Here is a 16075-nt window from a genome sequence, read left to right on the forward strand (position 1 = left end):
CATTTCTTTTTATACTTGCAGTTGCCCCCTGTGTATGTATTACTAATTAAATTTAAACACAGAAAGAAAGAAAAAGGAAAGGTTGATTTTTTTCTTTTTTCTTTTTTTTAACAGTACACAGTCTTAAAGTTCTTCTCTTTTCTTCACAGTGATATCCTAAGAGAAGATGGGAAAGGGCTGTAAGGTTGTGGTTTGTGGCTTGTTATCTGTGGGAAAAACGGCAATTTTGGAGCAGCTCCTTTATGGGAATCATACTATTGGTAAGATTATTTTTCCCTAGTTTCCCTGCAGGTTCTGGAAACTGGTCAGGGTCTTTTGTTGGTCATGCTAACTTAAAGATGGGCAGTGGTGCATAAAAGTGAGGTATCATCGAGAGGGACCAAAAGGGTCATAGAAATCGACAGAGGTGAGGCGGGGAAGGTAGGATCAAGGAAAAATCATCTTTATGTTGTTGAAATTCCAGAGTGCTTGCACTTACTCTGTTAGAACAAGAGTTATAACAGGTGAGAAAAATGTTGTCTCTATGTGGTTTCCAGTGTGTTTACATGATGAAGAGTGGTCTTGGAATCACAGACTCACTGACGTCAGAATACATTGAATGATCTCTCATTCTCATTTCAAACATGACTTTCCAGTACTGCTGTATAGGTTTTAAGAATGGAAGAGACAGCTGTTTGCTGCAATATGACCTAATTTTGTGAATCGGATTATCTCATTCATTTATTCATTCATTGAGTTAAATAATTGTTCAGTACTTGCTCTTTGATACAGGCTGTGATGAGGCCTGTGAGGATTTAGAGGTGGAGAAGCATCTCTGGCTTTAAGGAGGTCACAGTTCGGTAAGGAAGGACAGACATAACACGTTAGAATGAAACAAGGCTTATCTTAGAGATATACGTAGAATCATAGATCTTTGAAGTATTTATCACTGGCAAGTGGCTTCAAGCACATTTCTGTCTTACTTTTATTAACCATTTTGATGAACTCTGATTCTCTTCCACCTTCCCAGAATAATATTTAACAACTTTGGTTAAATCCATATTTGGTTTTTATTAATAACAATGCCTGTGTCAGAAGGTCTGGAAACCTATCACAGTGCTGCACTATTGGTTCTGAATTTCTCACCCTCAGATTCTAATTTATGCCAGTGAAAAAGTAAATTATGCCCAAAGGGGGAAAAAAGAAGCCCTTTCCCCTCTTAAAACCCCAACAGATTTTGTTTCTGTAGGCTATGTCTTAACGATATTTTTATTCTATTAGAGATTAAACCTGAGGAAATTAAAAAAAAAACTTATCATGTAAAATAATAACAATAGGGGCTTCCCTGGTGGCGCAGTGGTTGAGAGTCCGCCTGCCGATGCAGGGGACATGGGTTCATGCCCTGGTCCGGGAGGATCCCACATGCCGCGGAGTGGCTGGGCCCGTGAGCCATGGCCGCTGAGCCTGCGTGTCCAGAGCCTGTGCTCCGCAACAGGAGAGGCCACGACAGTGAGAGGCCCACGTACCGCAAAAAAAAATAATAATAACAATAAACTTATTATATGCTAAGGTAACACATTTTAATGAAAAGTAGTTATATTTTCAAAAAAATTTAGTGAGAAGATCAGTGTTCATTTACGTTTTTGAAAATTGAATGTCCAGCCTTGATAGAAGGCAGCTGGATTATCATATCTGCTTGCCTTTGCATTCAATCTGTTGTTATATGTTTTTTTAGTTGAAATATGTGAAGAAAATATGGCCTCACACAAATATGTGGTTGAAAAAGGTAGGAATATTTTAATAGCTTTGCAGATAATTGTGGACTTTCTTCTTTGGTATTTCACTAAAACTCAATCAGTGATGGTTACTTAAAGGTTATTGCAGTGTGGAGTCTGAAGCCACATCAGTGAACTTCTCCTGTTCTATTACATTAAAATCTCATTGATTTATCTTGCACTTCAAATGGTTTGCATGCATGGTTTCTTAACATTTGTGAACTGGTCATTTGGAAAATACTGGTTAACTGAGGTAAGCAGATCTTCCAAATACCATATATCAATATTATCACCAGTCTCATCAGTATTGGGAAGCTATCAAGTTTCTGCTGATGGATACAATTCTCATTTTTGCTTGAAAGCTCAAATATTATCATTAACAACAGATACTATCAGTTATTTTCCTTGAAATGATAGGCTCTCGTTATTCATCTTTGAGAAAATGTCTGTCAAATGCCCTGAATAACCATGGGTTTTTTTTTCTGTTATTCCTTCTTTAAAAAAAAAAAGAAGTGGGACTTCCCTGGTGGTGCGTTGATTAAGAATCCTCATGCCAATACAGGGGACACTGGTTCGATCCCTGGTCTGGGAGGATCCCACATGCCGCGGAGCAACTAAGCTCACGTGCCATGACAACTGAGCCTGCGCTCTAGAGCCTGCGAGCCACAACTACTGAGCCCACACGCTGCAACTACTGAAGCCCATGCCTAGAGCCCGTGCTCCGCAACAAGAGAAGCCACTGCAATGAGAAGCCCGCACACCGCAACTAGAGAAAGCCTGTGCGCAGCAGGGAAGACCCAACACAGCCAAAAAAAAAAAAAAAAAAAAAAGTAGCTATTTCAGCTTGAAACTCAAACGCAAGACCTTTTCCTCCAGTCAGTTACCATTATTCATTAAGCAGAAATACTTCATGTATACTTCTCATTAATCACATAGAATATTAAAAAAGTGTAAAGATACATACTCAAAGATTAGGATTTAATTAATTTGGTAATTTTTCCTGCTTCATCCAGGACATTCTTAAGTGAAACTGGCTTTTTTCTTTTGAAACCGCAAGTATGAGGTGTTGAGGAATTCAGCCTCTAATACAGTTGGTGCCACTGCCTTCATTTGTACTAAGGCATCAGCAGTATTTTTTTTAGAGAATTTTTTTTCAATTAATTAATTAATTTTATTTTTGGCTGCGTTGGGTCTTTGTTGCTTTGTGCAGGCTTTCTCTAGTTGCGGCGAGCAGGGGCTACTCTTCTTTGCACGGGATTCTTATTGTGGTGGCTTCTCTTGTTGCGGAGCACGGGCTTCAGTAGTTGTGGCACATGAGCTCTAGAGCACAGGCTTAGTAGTTGTGGTGCACGGGCTTAGTCACTCCACGGCATGTGGGATCTTCCCAGACGAGGGCTCGAACCCATGTCCCCTGCATTGGCAGGCGGATTCTTAACCACTGTGCCACCAGGGAAGTCCTGGCACCAGCAGTTTTACCCATCATTACTTTTATATCATCAGTGCAAATGTCAACACAGTGAAAAAGACCAATGTCTTATATTATTATGAAAATAGTTTTACCCATATGGGTTCCCTGGAAGGATACCTCAAGGGATCTCTGTAGACCACACTTTGACAACTGCTGGCACATGTAAATATTCTCAGCTGAGCAGTATTATGTACTATGATTGTTTCTTTTCTTTCTTTTTCTTCTTATGGAGGCTAATATTTGCTCTATCACTTCTTTAGTTTTGTTCATACCTTTTGCTGATCCTTCCACCTGTGCAGATGGTTCTCAGTTCTCCATGAGGTCAATCATATCAGATAATCCACCCCACCCTTTTTTTTTGAGATATTTTTCCAGGAGCTAGCATTCTCTTATCTGGGCCTATTGTACAGCTGTCACCATAGAACTTTCCTTTATTTTTCTTTCTTCCTGGGTTTGATTTCCTGTTTTCTAGATCTCCTGTCACCTTCTGTTTACGCCCTTCTTTTGGTGGAGCACATCTTGGAGGACTTTTTTGGAGGTTGAAAAGGTTGCACAATGGCATGAGGCATCGGTTGATGACAGCCCTCAGCATGCCCTCTATGCCTGGTGCACAGTAGTAATCCTGGGGCTTCTGAATAAAGGTATTTACTGTTGTCCCTATGATTCCCTTTACTCTCATGTGAGGTTTTGTTTTCCGAATCTGGGGTCTTCCTCTTTCTATGATTACATGCTAATTTTGATGGCGGGCCTCCCTCAAAGAGTTTCCTAAGAAAATGTGCATGATACATATTCTGAGGCTTCACGTGTTTGAAAATGTCTTTACTTTCATTCACAATTGAGTTATAATTTTGATGGGTATAGAATTCTAGATGGAGAATAATTTCCTTCCAAAGTTTTGAAAGCATTGGTCCATTATCATCTTTTCTCCTTCTTTTATTATAAAATGCATCATACATATAGAAAAGTGCATAAAACACACATGTGGTTTAATGAATAATTACAAAACCTAACATAACCTCCACACAGGTCAAAAGGTAGAAGACCGCAGGTACTCTTGTCAGCTCCCCGTGTTCCTGTCTTCAATCAAAACTCAGCCCTTCCCTTGACTTTTGGTTAATCCCTTCTTTTCTTTATTGTTTTGCCACCTATGTATGTATCACTGGATGACATAGTTTATTTTTGCCTCTTACTGACTTGATATCAACGGAATCATACCGTATAAATTTTTCAGTGTTTGTTTTTTTTCACTCAACATTATATTTGTAAGACTCATCCATATTGTTTTAAGTAGGTGTGATGTAATTTTCACGATAGGTATATTGTCTCAATATACCTCCATTTATTTACCTCTTGTATCGTTTTTTTTTTTTTTTTTTGCCCACCCCATGTGGCGTGTGGGATCTTGGTTCCCTGACCAGGGATCAAAGGGATCAAACCCGTGTCACCTGCATTGGGAGCGTGGCACCTTATCCACTGGACCGCCATGGAAGTCCCTATTTACCTCTTATATCTTGATGAACATTTGGGTTGTTTCCAGTTTGGGGCTATTAGAAATAGTGCTGCTGTGAACAGTCTTATACACGTATCCCAGCTATGATTTGGACAAGGTCTGGGGGGATATACCTAGGAATGAAATCGCAGGCTCATAGACCATGTGTATCTTCAGTTTACCAGATTCTAATATCTTCTTCCAGTGCTTCTGAGAAGCCGGAAGCCATCCTGATCCTTGTTGCTTCGGATGTGGACGCTTTTGTAGGCTCTCTCCCCAGTGCTCTGAAATTCACAGTGGTGTATCATAGGATCAGTCTGTGTTCATCCACAGTGCTGGGCACCTGGTGGGCCCTTTCAATATGGAAATGTGTGTTCTTCATCTCTGAATTATTTCTCTTCTGTGTTCTCTGTTCTCTCTTTCTGGAACTCTTTTTTGGATGCTGGATCTTCTGGACTCGTCCTCTGATTTTTAAATTTTCTCTTCTTCTGTTGGAAATTTCTCAGCATTTTGTTCCACTCTATGGGAATTTTCCTCATCCTTATTTTTCAGCCCTCTGTTGAGCTTTCATTTCTTAGTATCCTGTTATTTCATGGATGCACTATCTTATCTCTTTGAGTATAATATTTGGTAGTTTTTTTGTCTGTTTTCTTTGCACAGTCTTTTTCTTTTCAGGTGCTCTTTCCTAATTTTTTTTTCTCTTTCTCAGGTATCTCGTAATCCTTGGTTGTCTGCTTGTAGTTAAGAATGGGGAACTGAAAAGCTAATTTAAAGCTCTAAGCATGTGGATAGGGTTCATGGCTTTGCTTCATTATAAGGTGACCTGGGTGGGGCATTTGTTGGTTTACCTCAGAGGTTAGCATATTTAGGATTTCTCCTTTTTCACTGGCCAGATTCCCCAGATCCTTCTGCCTAGAGGATAAAGAGTTGGCCGCCAAAGTTTTGTGAGCCGAGGGGGCACGTCACTGAGTTGCCCCTTGTTTTCACTGCGGAACTCATACCCTCTGTCCCACATCTAAGCAGCTCTGTTTTACCCTTTCTAGAAGTGCAGCCTTAGTCTCCTGCTGGGACAGAGGTGGCGTGGAGTGGCAGAGGAGATGCAGAGTCGTAACTTCACTTGATGTATAGGGTGAGAAAATCTCAAAAGGTCTAAGCTTAATGGGAGGAGGAAGGGAACCAGACTGGCTTTTGGTGGACAGAACATCCACCATGACAAAAGTCTTGGTAGTTTTTGCTTTTAAATTTTTTGTAATCGAAGCCCAATAAGTTTATGTCTTTATAGACTACCTCTTGCATTAGTCATTAACATTCAAAGTGTTCATCTTCTCACCTTAATCCCCTCATCCACAAATGGTTGTTGCATACTTGCCGTGTACACAGAAGTGTTGTTTCTCTTGAGGAAGTTCTAGGTGAGTTGAAGAGACAAAACCCACACAAATGGAGCAAAGTAAAATGGATTTTACAAGGCTCATCATTCAGGCGAGCAGGGGAATGAAATTGGGGCACCAGTTATGAGCTCACGCATTCATTCATTCATTCATTCAGGCGTTTACTAAGGACTTTCTACGTATGTAAGTCAATTCGTTAGTCCTCAGAGCTCCAAAGAGAGATTAGCCACAGTCCTGGCTCTCGAGGAGTTTACACTGCAGCTCCAGAGGGGACAGATATGAAAAGAGTTTAGGGTGAAGTGGTATTACCTGTACAAGGCACAGTAAGAGCAGGATGGAGGGAAGTGGATAATCAGAAGAAAATCTACAGAGCTGACATTTCAGCAGAGCCTGGAAAGGATGAGGTGTTGACCAGGTGCTTCCTGAGCTGTTGGCAGTCATTCAGGTGAAGGGAGCAAGCCAGGGGGAGTGGAAGCAGGCAGTGGATCGAGCAGATGTCTCAGGTGTACAGTGGCTGATTTAGGACCACGTTCACCCATACTTTGCTTGTTCAAAGAGAACGCTGAAGACTGAGCAGGTGGATGGTGATCAAGGGACAAAAGCAAGGAGGAGGGACAGGTGGGGCAGGAAAGATAACAAGTCTTGTTAGTTTGGAGGACTTGGAGGACATTCACACAGAAGCGCCCAGTAGGTACTTGGGAATTAAGGCCTGGTGCCTAGACCCAGACTGGACGTGTACATTTCTGAGTCCTTGAAACAGACCCTGGAAACAGTGGAAATTGTACAGAGAAAAATCAAACTTACCCAGGCCCTGTCCTTGGCGCTGATGAAAAAGAAAATGGGGCCACTTAGTTGTTGAAGGTACTTTAAAAATCAGCCCTTAATTCTCCAATTGAGATAGTAAGTTCTTTGACTCTTGTAAGTTACTTCTGAAAAATAAGTAATAGTAAATCTCACTGCCCAATTTTTCTTTTATGTCTATATGGAAGAAATAATCTTAAAAAGCACTTTGTTCATTTACTGTAACAATTACCTTTCATTTTAAAGAAGCTAGTAAATGGAAATATGATTCTTATGTGTAGTAAGTAAGGGACCTAGAAAGCCACCTTCTAAAGGACGAGAAAATACACAACAATTGGTATTGAGTTATCCAGAAAGAGTAAAAGCTTTTTTTTTTTCAATTGAGGCATAATTGACATAACAGTGTATTAGTTTCAGGTGAATAACATAATAATTTGATATTTGTATATGTAAAAGTAATTCCTTTTTAACCCCAGGAATGGAGGACTGTGAAACAATGGAAGATGTGTATATGGCTTCAGTGGAAACAGATCGGGGAGTCAAGGAACAGTTACATCTTTACGACACCAGAGGCCTACAGGAAGGAGTGGAGCTGCCAAAGCATTATTTTTCATTTGCTGATGGCTTTGTTCTTGTGTACAGTGTGAATAACCTTGAATCCTTTCAAAGAGTGGAGCTTCTGAAGAAAGAAATTGATAAGTTCAAAGACAAAAAAGAGGTAAGTGGGTATGTTAAAAAATGCCAGCTATGAATTATAACACTGTTGAAATTGTAGCATGGGCTTTTGGGCAATTAAAATATTTTAAAAGCATTGAATTGTATTCACAGTATCTGTAATCATCATGATTTTTTCCCGAGCTCAGGAAATACAGGACTGAGTTCAACCACGACCAGCATTTGACTTTCTGCCTTTGCTTCTTCCCATGTACAACTTGAATTTTAATGACTCCATATTGCAAATACTGCATAGTTCATTTCACGTTATTTGGGATCACTGTTTCCTGGGGCTTTGTATTGTCTTCTTGGAGAAGTAGGATTGTCCTTAGCCTTAAAAAAAAAAAAAAAGAAAAGAAGTGGAAAAAACTAATAAATAATTAGTGGCTTCTATCCACTTACATTTGAAAATAAGATTCTTACTATGGTCTGTAAAGTTTTAGATGATCTGGCCCATGTCTGTCCTTTCACCTTTAGCATTCTGTTCCTCTGTCACTGTACTCCAGTAGTCAACTTTCTGCTTTTCCAGCATGATAATTTTGTCCCCCTGTGCAGTCCTTCTCAGTGGCTCATTCCCCTGCCTGGAACTCTCTCGTCGCAGGTCTTTCTCTGGGTCTTGGCATGGCTGACTCCTCAGGGTTTAGGGAACCGTGTCATGAACCCATTCACAGCACTGGCTAGATGTTCTTAACCTAATTTTTACTTAACCTAATTTTTATGTATTTTTTATGTCATACTTTTAATTTTGAGGTAATTGTAGATTCACATGCAATTTTAAAAAATCATAGAGATCCCTAACTCAGTTTCCCCCAATGCTAATAACACTGTGCAAAAACTATAGTAAAATAACACAACCGAGGTACTGACATTTATACGGTGAGGGGACCTTTCCAGCACTGCAGGGACCCCTCATGGGACCTTTCATGGCCACACGCATTCCCCTCCCATCCCCTCTCCCTCCTTAACCATTATCTGTTCTCCATGTCTGTAACCTTGTCATTTCAAGAGTGTTAACGTAAATGGAATCGCAGTTTGTAACCTTGAGGTATCGGCCTTTTTCACTCAGTGTAATTCTCTGGAGAGTCATCCAGGTAATTGCGTGTACGAGTCGTTCATTCCTTTCTCTTGCTGGGTGGTTTTCCATGGTGTGTATGCACCAAAGTTCATTTAACCACTCACCTGTTCAAGGACCTCTGGGTTGTTGATATTTTCATTATTTTTATTATTTTGGATACTAACTTACTTTGTGAATAGATAACGACATTCACAAGGTTCAATCTTCAAAAGATGTAAAACGGTAAGTAATGAAGGCTCCGCTCCACCTGTTTCCCATCTTTCCCACCGAGACAGATAAGTGCTGTGATTATTTGGGGGAGTATCCCCCAGATTGCCCTCCCTACCCCCCTAAAGTTAAAAGTATAGTTCAGTGAGCTCATGTCCTTGATACTGGAATCTTGGCTCTGCTTCTCAACTTTCCTGCCTTAGTTTCCTTATCTATAAAATAAGGATAATAATAGTACCTTTCTCATATGGTTATTATGGGGATTTAAGAAGCACATTCATTCAGCAAATGCTTATTTTTAAATTTTTTTATGGAAGTATAGTTGATTTACAATGTTGTGTTAATTACTGCTATACAGCAAAATGATTCAGTTATACATGCATATACTTTTTTTTTCTTTTTTTTGTGGTATGTGGGCCTCTCACTGTTGTGGCCTCTCCCGCTGTGGAGCACAGGCTCCGGACGCGCAGGCTCAGCGGCCATGGCTCACGGGCCCAGCCGCTCCGCGGCATGTGGGATCCTCCCGGACCGGGGCACGAACCCGTGTCCCCTGCATCGGCAGGCGGACTCTCAACCACTGTGCCACCAGGGAAGCCCCATGCATATACTTTTAAAAATTCTTTTCCATTTTGGTTTATCACAGGATATTGAGTACAGTTCCCTGTGCTATACAGTAGGACCTTGTTGTGTATCCATCCTGTATATAATAGTTTGCATCTGCTAATCCCAAACTCCCACTCCATCCTTCCCCCACCCCCTCCCCCTTGGCAACCACGAGTCTGTTCTCTATGTGAGTCTGTTTCTGTTTCATAGATAAATTCATTTGTGTCATATTTTAGATTCCACATATAAGTGATATCATATGATATTCGTCTTACTCTGTCTGACTTACTTCACTTAGTATGATAATCTCTAGTTGCATGCATGTTGCTGCAAATGGCATTATTTTCTTTCTTCTTACGGCTGAGTAATATTCCATTGTGTATATGCACCATGTCTTCTTTATCCATTCATCTGTTGATGGGCATTTAGGTCGTTTCCAGGTTTTGGCTACTGTGAATAGTGCTGCAGTGAACATTGGGGTGCATGTATTTTTTCGAATTAGAGTTTTCTCCGGATATATACCCAGGAGTGGGATTGCGGGATCATACTGTAGTTCTATTTTTACTTTTTTAAGGAACCTCCATACTGTTCTCCATAGTGGCTGTATCAATTTCCATTCCCACCAACAGTCTAGGAGGGTTCCCTGTTCTCCAGCATTTATTGTTTGTAGATTTTTTTTTGCTGATGGCCATTCTGACCAGTGTGAGGTGCTACCTCATTGTAGCTTTGATAGCAGATCCTTACTGGGCTATGTGCCTGGCACTGTTCTAGGTGAGGCGGAGGGAATACAGTAGACAATAGAACAGAGTCCCCGTTGCCATGAAGCTTCTGTCGGGGGGGTGGGGGAGAGAGGGACAACGAACAAGTATGTATCGTGAGGAGTGATGCAGTGTAGGAAGAAAAGTCAAGCAGAGTGGGGAGTGAGGGCACTGCTTTCTGGAGGTGATGTGGGAAGGCCTGGTGAGGTGACTTCCAGCAGAGATTTGAAGGGTGTGAGGGAAGGCTGTAGGGCGTAAGCCGATGTCTAGAGGAGGCTGCTCCAGGCGGAGGCCCCAGCTGAGCGGGGGCCGGGGCGGGAGCGTGTTGTGCCCGGGAGCGGCACTGAGGCCCGAGCGGGCAGGGCTGGGGGGAGGCAGAGCTGAGGGCGACTCGGGACGGGAGGCAAAGGGATGGCAGGGTCTAGCTTGGGTGGCACTTACTTGTTTTCATGTCTGTTTTAAAAAATTGGAAGGTAATGGTTGCACATGGTTCAAAAATAAATATGATGTATAGAGAGGACTCTAGTGAACTTGTTCCCACCCCTGGGTTCAACCGTCTATTTCCTGTACCTCAAGCATGCTGTTTTAATGTTTTACCCCTTTTCTAGTCTGGGGGTGTCCTTCCAGAGTTTCTCTGTGTAAATACAAGCAAATAGAAATGTACATAATTTTTTTCTTACTTTTCTATTGTACCAAAGGTAGCATATTGTTGTATGCCTTGTATTTTCCATGTAATATATCTTGGAGTCCTTTCCAAAGCAGTACTCAGATTCCTTTTTTTTTTTTTTTTTTAACTGATGCATAGTATTCACTGTGTGGCTGTAGATATATCATACTTTTTTAACCAGTCTCAGATTGATGGATACTTAGGTTCTCTCTGGTCATTTGCTATCATGAACTATGCTACAGTGAATAATCTTAAGACATTTATTATTTTGTACATTTTAATGTAGAGTTGTAAGATCAACCAGCAGAAGTTAGGTTCTCGAGTTAAAGGTAAATATAGTGACAAGTTACTGTCCATAGGAGTGGTATGAAAATGCCTGTTTCTTCACTCTTGACAACAATGTGTGGTTCAATTTTTGAATTTTTTGACTCTTCTGGGTGAAATGGTATTTTTGTAGTTTCATTTGTCCTTAATGTGAACGAAGGTGAACCTCTTTTGACTTACTTTTATTATTTTTTTAATATTTATTTGGTTGCACCAAGTCTTAGTTGCTGCAGGCAGGCTCCTTAGTTGAGGCATGCATGTGGGATCTAGTTCCCTGACCAGGGATTGAACCCAGGCCCCCTGCATTGGGAGCACAGAGTCTTATCCACTGCACCACCAGGGAAATCCCTTTTTAAAAAAAAAAAAAAAAAAAAAAATCTTTATTGGAGTATAATTGCTTTACAATGGTGTTAGTTTCTGCTTTATAACAAAGTGAATCAGCTATACGTATACATATATCCCCATATCCCCTCCTTCTTGCATCTCCCTCCCTCCCACCCTCCCTATCCCACCCCTCTAGGTGGTCGCAAAGCACCGAACTGATCTCCCTGTGCTATGCGGCTGCTTCCCACTAGCTATCTATTTTACGTTTGGTAGTGTATATATGTCCATGCCTCTCTCTTAGGAAGTCCCATCTTTTGACTTGTTTTAAAATGATCACTCTGGGACTTCCCTGGTGGTCCAGTGGTTAAGACTCCACACTTCCACTGTAGGGGGCGTATGTTTGATCCCTGGTTGGGGAACTAAGATCCCGCATGCTGTGCGGCCAAATATATATATATATATATGTATATATATCACTCTGTGTTGACTTTCACCTTGAGGGACAAGGTGAGAAGCAGGGTTTAGTTCAGGTGCTCTCGCTCTAGAGCACTTTGACATTTACCGGCTGGAGAAGTGAGAAGGCAGCAAAGGAGTCTACAAAGTGGCCTTTGAAGTACGAGGAACACCAAGAGATAAGGGTGTCCCAGAGAGCAAGTAAAGTCAGCGCTTTAAAAAGTAGGAAGTGACCAAGCTATGTCAGATACTAAAGGCAGATCAAAAAAGCCGAGAAGTGGCCAGCTTTAGTAACTTGGGACATCTCAACAACGACAGTTTTAGTGAAACAGTGAGACAGTCTGATGGGCTGGATGTGAGAGAGTTGAGCACAGCAAACACAGCTCTTTGAAAGAGCTTTGAGTCAAAGGGTAAAATATTGTCCCCTAAAAGGGGAACAGAGAGGAGCTGGAGAAGGATGTGTAAGAAGGTTTTGTTTTTCAGATGAGAGAGATGGTTGTTTGTGTTCAGTGGGATGATTCAGCCGAGAGACGCAGGTGAGGGGATAGTGACATCCTTGTCCAGGTTGAAGAGGGTGGGGACATGGGCTTAGAGGACCGTGGGGCTGTTAGACGTGGCGGTGGGAGCACCTGACACTTCCCTTCTGGTTGCTCCTGTCTTCTTGCTGACGTAGTGTGGACATCAGCTGAGGGTGAGACGGGGAAGGCAGAGGGAACGGTGGAGGTTGGAGGAGGAGGACCAAGGTAGGAGACGCCGTCCTTCCAGGGGAGGTGGCGGGAACGTGAAGTGTTTGCTGGGGAACAGCAGCGCGCTGGAGGGCGGTGGTTACGAACCGGGACCGGCCAGCAGGGTTGCGTTTTTCTCCGGCCACGTTCGGTAAATGGTGTCGGCAAAAGGTACAGCTAAGAGTTCAACTTAACCGAGGTGGCGGCGGGGGGCGTACGGCGTGATAAGGATGGCGAGGGAGCGAACGAGGAGAAGCTCGGCTGGGGGAGCGCCGAGGGCGGCAGCGGGGTTGAAGGACTGAGACAGAGGTGGTAGCGCTGGGGCTCGTGGGTCCCTGCGGTGCTTGTGGGGTTGCTGCAGAGGGGTGCGGGGGATGAACCAGGAAGGCAGCGGTCGGAGCAGGATTCCGCACCCGAGGTCGGAGAGGAGAGCGGTTATCCTGGTTCGTGGGAGTGAGTGGCTGAGGTCGGGAGGACAGTTAGGATCTCTGAAGTCAAGGAGCTGAGGGGTGAGGCTACCGGGTCGCCCCCAGGGCTGCTGAAATCATCGCCAGTATGACGGGAGTAGCGTGTGGGGGGACCACGGGCCAGCGCTGGGATGAGCAGCGACAGCCGGGCCGGGCGGGTGGGGGGGCAGGGGGCGCAGGGCAGAAGCAGCAGCCCTCGGCCTGAGGGTTTCTAGGGAGGGACCGCGTTGGAGGTGGCCCTGAGCCTAGGACACCTCCCCGCTGTGCCCTGCGGGCGGCCGGAGAGAAAGGGAACCTTCACCGCAGAGACCGGGTGGGTGGTGGGGAGCAACGGGAGGGCTGGCTCCTGCTGAAACGGAGGAGAGCCCTGCCTGCCGCTCCGTCCCGCCCCGTCCTCCCATCGGAGCGCGCGCGCGCGTCTCAAAGGCAGGACCGCGACCGTGGCGCAGAGGAGCCCTCCTCCCCCTCCCCGGCCTCCTGCTTTAGGTGCTTTTCCAGGCACTCTCAGCGTCTGGAGGTCACCACTCGTCTCCCCTCCGGCGGACTGTGACCGCCCTTCTGGTCACCTGAAACAGTGCCTGGGGGTAGCGAGCGCTCCACTTCGAGAGAAGGATCGATTGCCTTGCATTTAGGGTAAAACTTTCCTATTGGGTGGTACGTTCAACACATATTTAGTGCTTGTGTCAGGCGCTTTGCTATGATTAGGAGTGACGTGAACAGAACGATTCCCGTTCTCAAGGAACTCAGGCCCCAGGGCTGCAGACCTCTCACGGCTCCAGAAGTTCCATGGTTTTATCTTCAAGTACGTATCGCAGGTTTCCCAGACAGCAGGTAGAGCTAAACTGAAATGTAGACACACTTCAGTCAAACCGTTATCTGTACCCTCGATAGTGATTTCCCCAAGTCTTGTCTTCCAGTCTTACCGGAGTTGAGTAACTTCAGGTGTTGCGTAGTCAGCAGCCTGTAGAGCATCTGCGTTTTTAAGGAGACACACTGAGCGAGGAGGGGTGAGATAATGCCCTTTACCCTTCAGCTCACACCTGAGGGTCAGTTTGGACGAAGCACTTTGTTAAATGGGACAGTTTTATTCCTCCATTTTGCCTAGGAACGGATGCTGGCAAAGTGTGATCTTGTACCCGTTTCTTTCAGGTGGCCATTGTCGTGTTAGGAAACAAAACTGACCTTTCTGAGCAGAGACAAGTGGACGCCGAAGTGGCACAGCGGTGGGCCAGGAGCGAGAAGGTGCATCTGTGGGAGGTGACGGTCACAGACCGTAAGACCCTGATCGAGCCCTTCACCCTGCTAGCCCGCAAACTCTCCCAGCCCCCGAGCAAAGCGAGCTTCCCTCTGCCTGGGAGGAGAAGCAAAGGCAACTCCAGCTCTGAGAACTAAACCCTGGGGTGCACAACTGTCCCTTGAATGGTGACTGCCTCCAGGTGTCTGTGAACTCATGTAGAACAGGCCATTTCTGTCTACATTTGGTCCTTAGGAAGCCCCTAGGGAAGTAATTTAATGCACTTCCAGTTTTAATTCAGTTACTGTTGCCTGACATGAAGTAATAATATATTTGCACTCTCCTTGTTTCAGACTTGTCCCTAAAATGAGCACCTCTGTTATCTACATTATGTTGCATTTGTCAAAAGAATACATTTGGGTGGTGTGCACGTGGACCTGCGCGTAGCTCCCCTCACCGTTAACCCGTTTCACAAGCTGTCGTTCTGTGTAACTTTATGCAGACTTATTCGCTCAAACGTTAACTTTGTTTTTGGAAAGTTCCCTCATCATCTAAGGTCTAGGATTACGAAATGACATTTTTTGTGTGTCCAAACTGGATCACAAACAGTAAACAATTTGGGTACTAAGTTAAGCTAAATTTTATCTGGTAGAGATCTTGCTAAACCTATGATTTAGCTTTGTTCCAATTATGTTCAGCATGAATTGAGTAGGTGGTGTAAATATGTTCCAGCTGGTTCTTCCTTCTGTAGGAAACTGCTGAACACTTAAAGTGAAGCTTCCATTTCCCACAAGGCATACCATAACTTCTGGAGTGGTCTTCAAGTTAGTTAGGTATCTGAGTTTGCGCTATGGTTCTCTGAAGATTTGGGCAAGATCTGAGTAATGGGGCTGACTGTGCTGAGCAAGTTGACAGTATTGTAACTGTTAAGTCGGAAGCAAGCTACTTAGTGGTTTTGACTGTGAAAACAGTGAACTATTAGTTTTCAATATAAAGTGTGAGATAAACTGTCCAGCAAAGAAATTTTAAAACGTCTAGTAAATAGTAGTATCTTAAATACTCTTAAGGCGCGGTTCAGTGAATTCAGACTCACTTGGTGGGACCTCCCTGGGGGCACAGTGGTTAAGAATCCACCTGCCAATGCAGGGGACACGGGTTCAAGCCCTGGCCCGGGAAGATCCCACATGCCGCGGAGTAACTAGGCCCGTGCGCCACAGCTACTGAGCCTGCACTCTAGGGCCCGTGGGCCACAACTACTGAGCCCACGTTCCACAACTACTGAAGCCCGCGCACCTAGAGCCCGTGCTCTGCAACAAGAGAAGCCACCACAATGAGAAGCCCGCGCACCGCAACGAAGCGTAGCCCCCGTTCAGCACAGCTAGAGAAAGCCCGCGCGCAGCAACGAAGACCCAGTGCGGCCCCCCTCCCACAAAAAAAAATGTAAACTCAATTGGCTGAGTTCAGCGAGTGCAAGCCAAGAACTACTGTATATATATATAAAGATAGAAAACTTACTTATATGGCGGCCGCACTAGCCCATTTAGATTTAAAATTTCTCATCATGTTTTTTTGGGTAAAACAATTGTCACTCAGATATGGTCAGGTCATTTCCTGCCTTCTCTCC

The 16075-nt window shown here is 43.9% G+C and overlaps 1 protein-coding gene across 2 annotated transcripts; it reads left to right on the top strand.

Moving 5' to 3' along the window:
• Positions 1-166: 166 nt before the first annotated feature.
• On the top strand, positions 167-14609 carry NKIRAS1 (NFKB inhibitor interacting Ras like 1; the record flags this gene model as incomplete). Of its 2 annotated transcripts, none has more annotated exons than XM_079705583.1 (3): positions 167-279; positions 7357-7618; positions 14367-14609. In XM_079705583.1, 3 exons carry the CDS (start codon positions 167-169, stop codon positions 14607-14609), a joined length of 618 nt encoding a protein of 205 aa, XP_079561709.1. The 2 variants fall into 2 exon arrangements, with proteins under 2 accessions (XP_079561709.1, XP_079561710.1); XM_079705584.1 differs by having other exon boundaries at positions 167-260; positions 7377-7618.
• Positions 14610-16075: the final 1466 nt, after the last annotated feature.

This window comes from Hyperoodon ampullatus, assembly GCF_949752795.1.
Source record: "Hyperoodon ampullatus genome assembly, chromosome: 5".
Lineage (NCBI taxonomy): Eukaryota > Metazoa > Chordata > Mammalia > Artiodactyla > Ziphiidae > Hyperoodon > Hyperoodon ampullatus.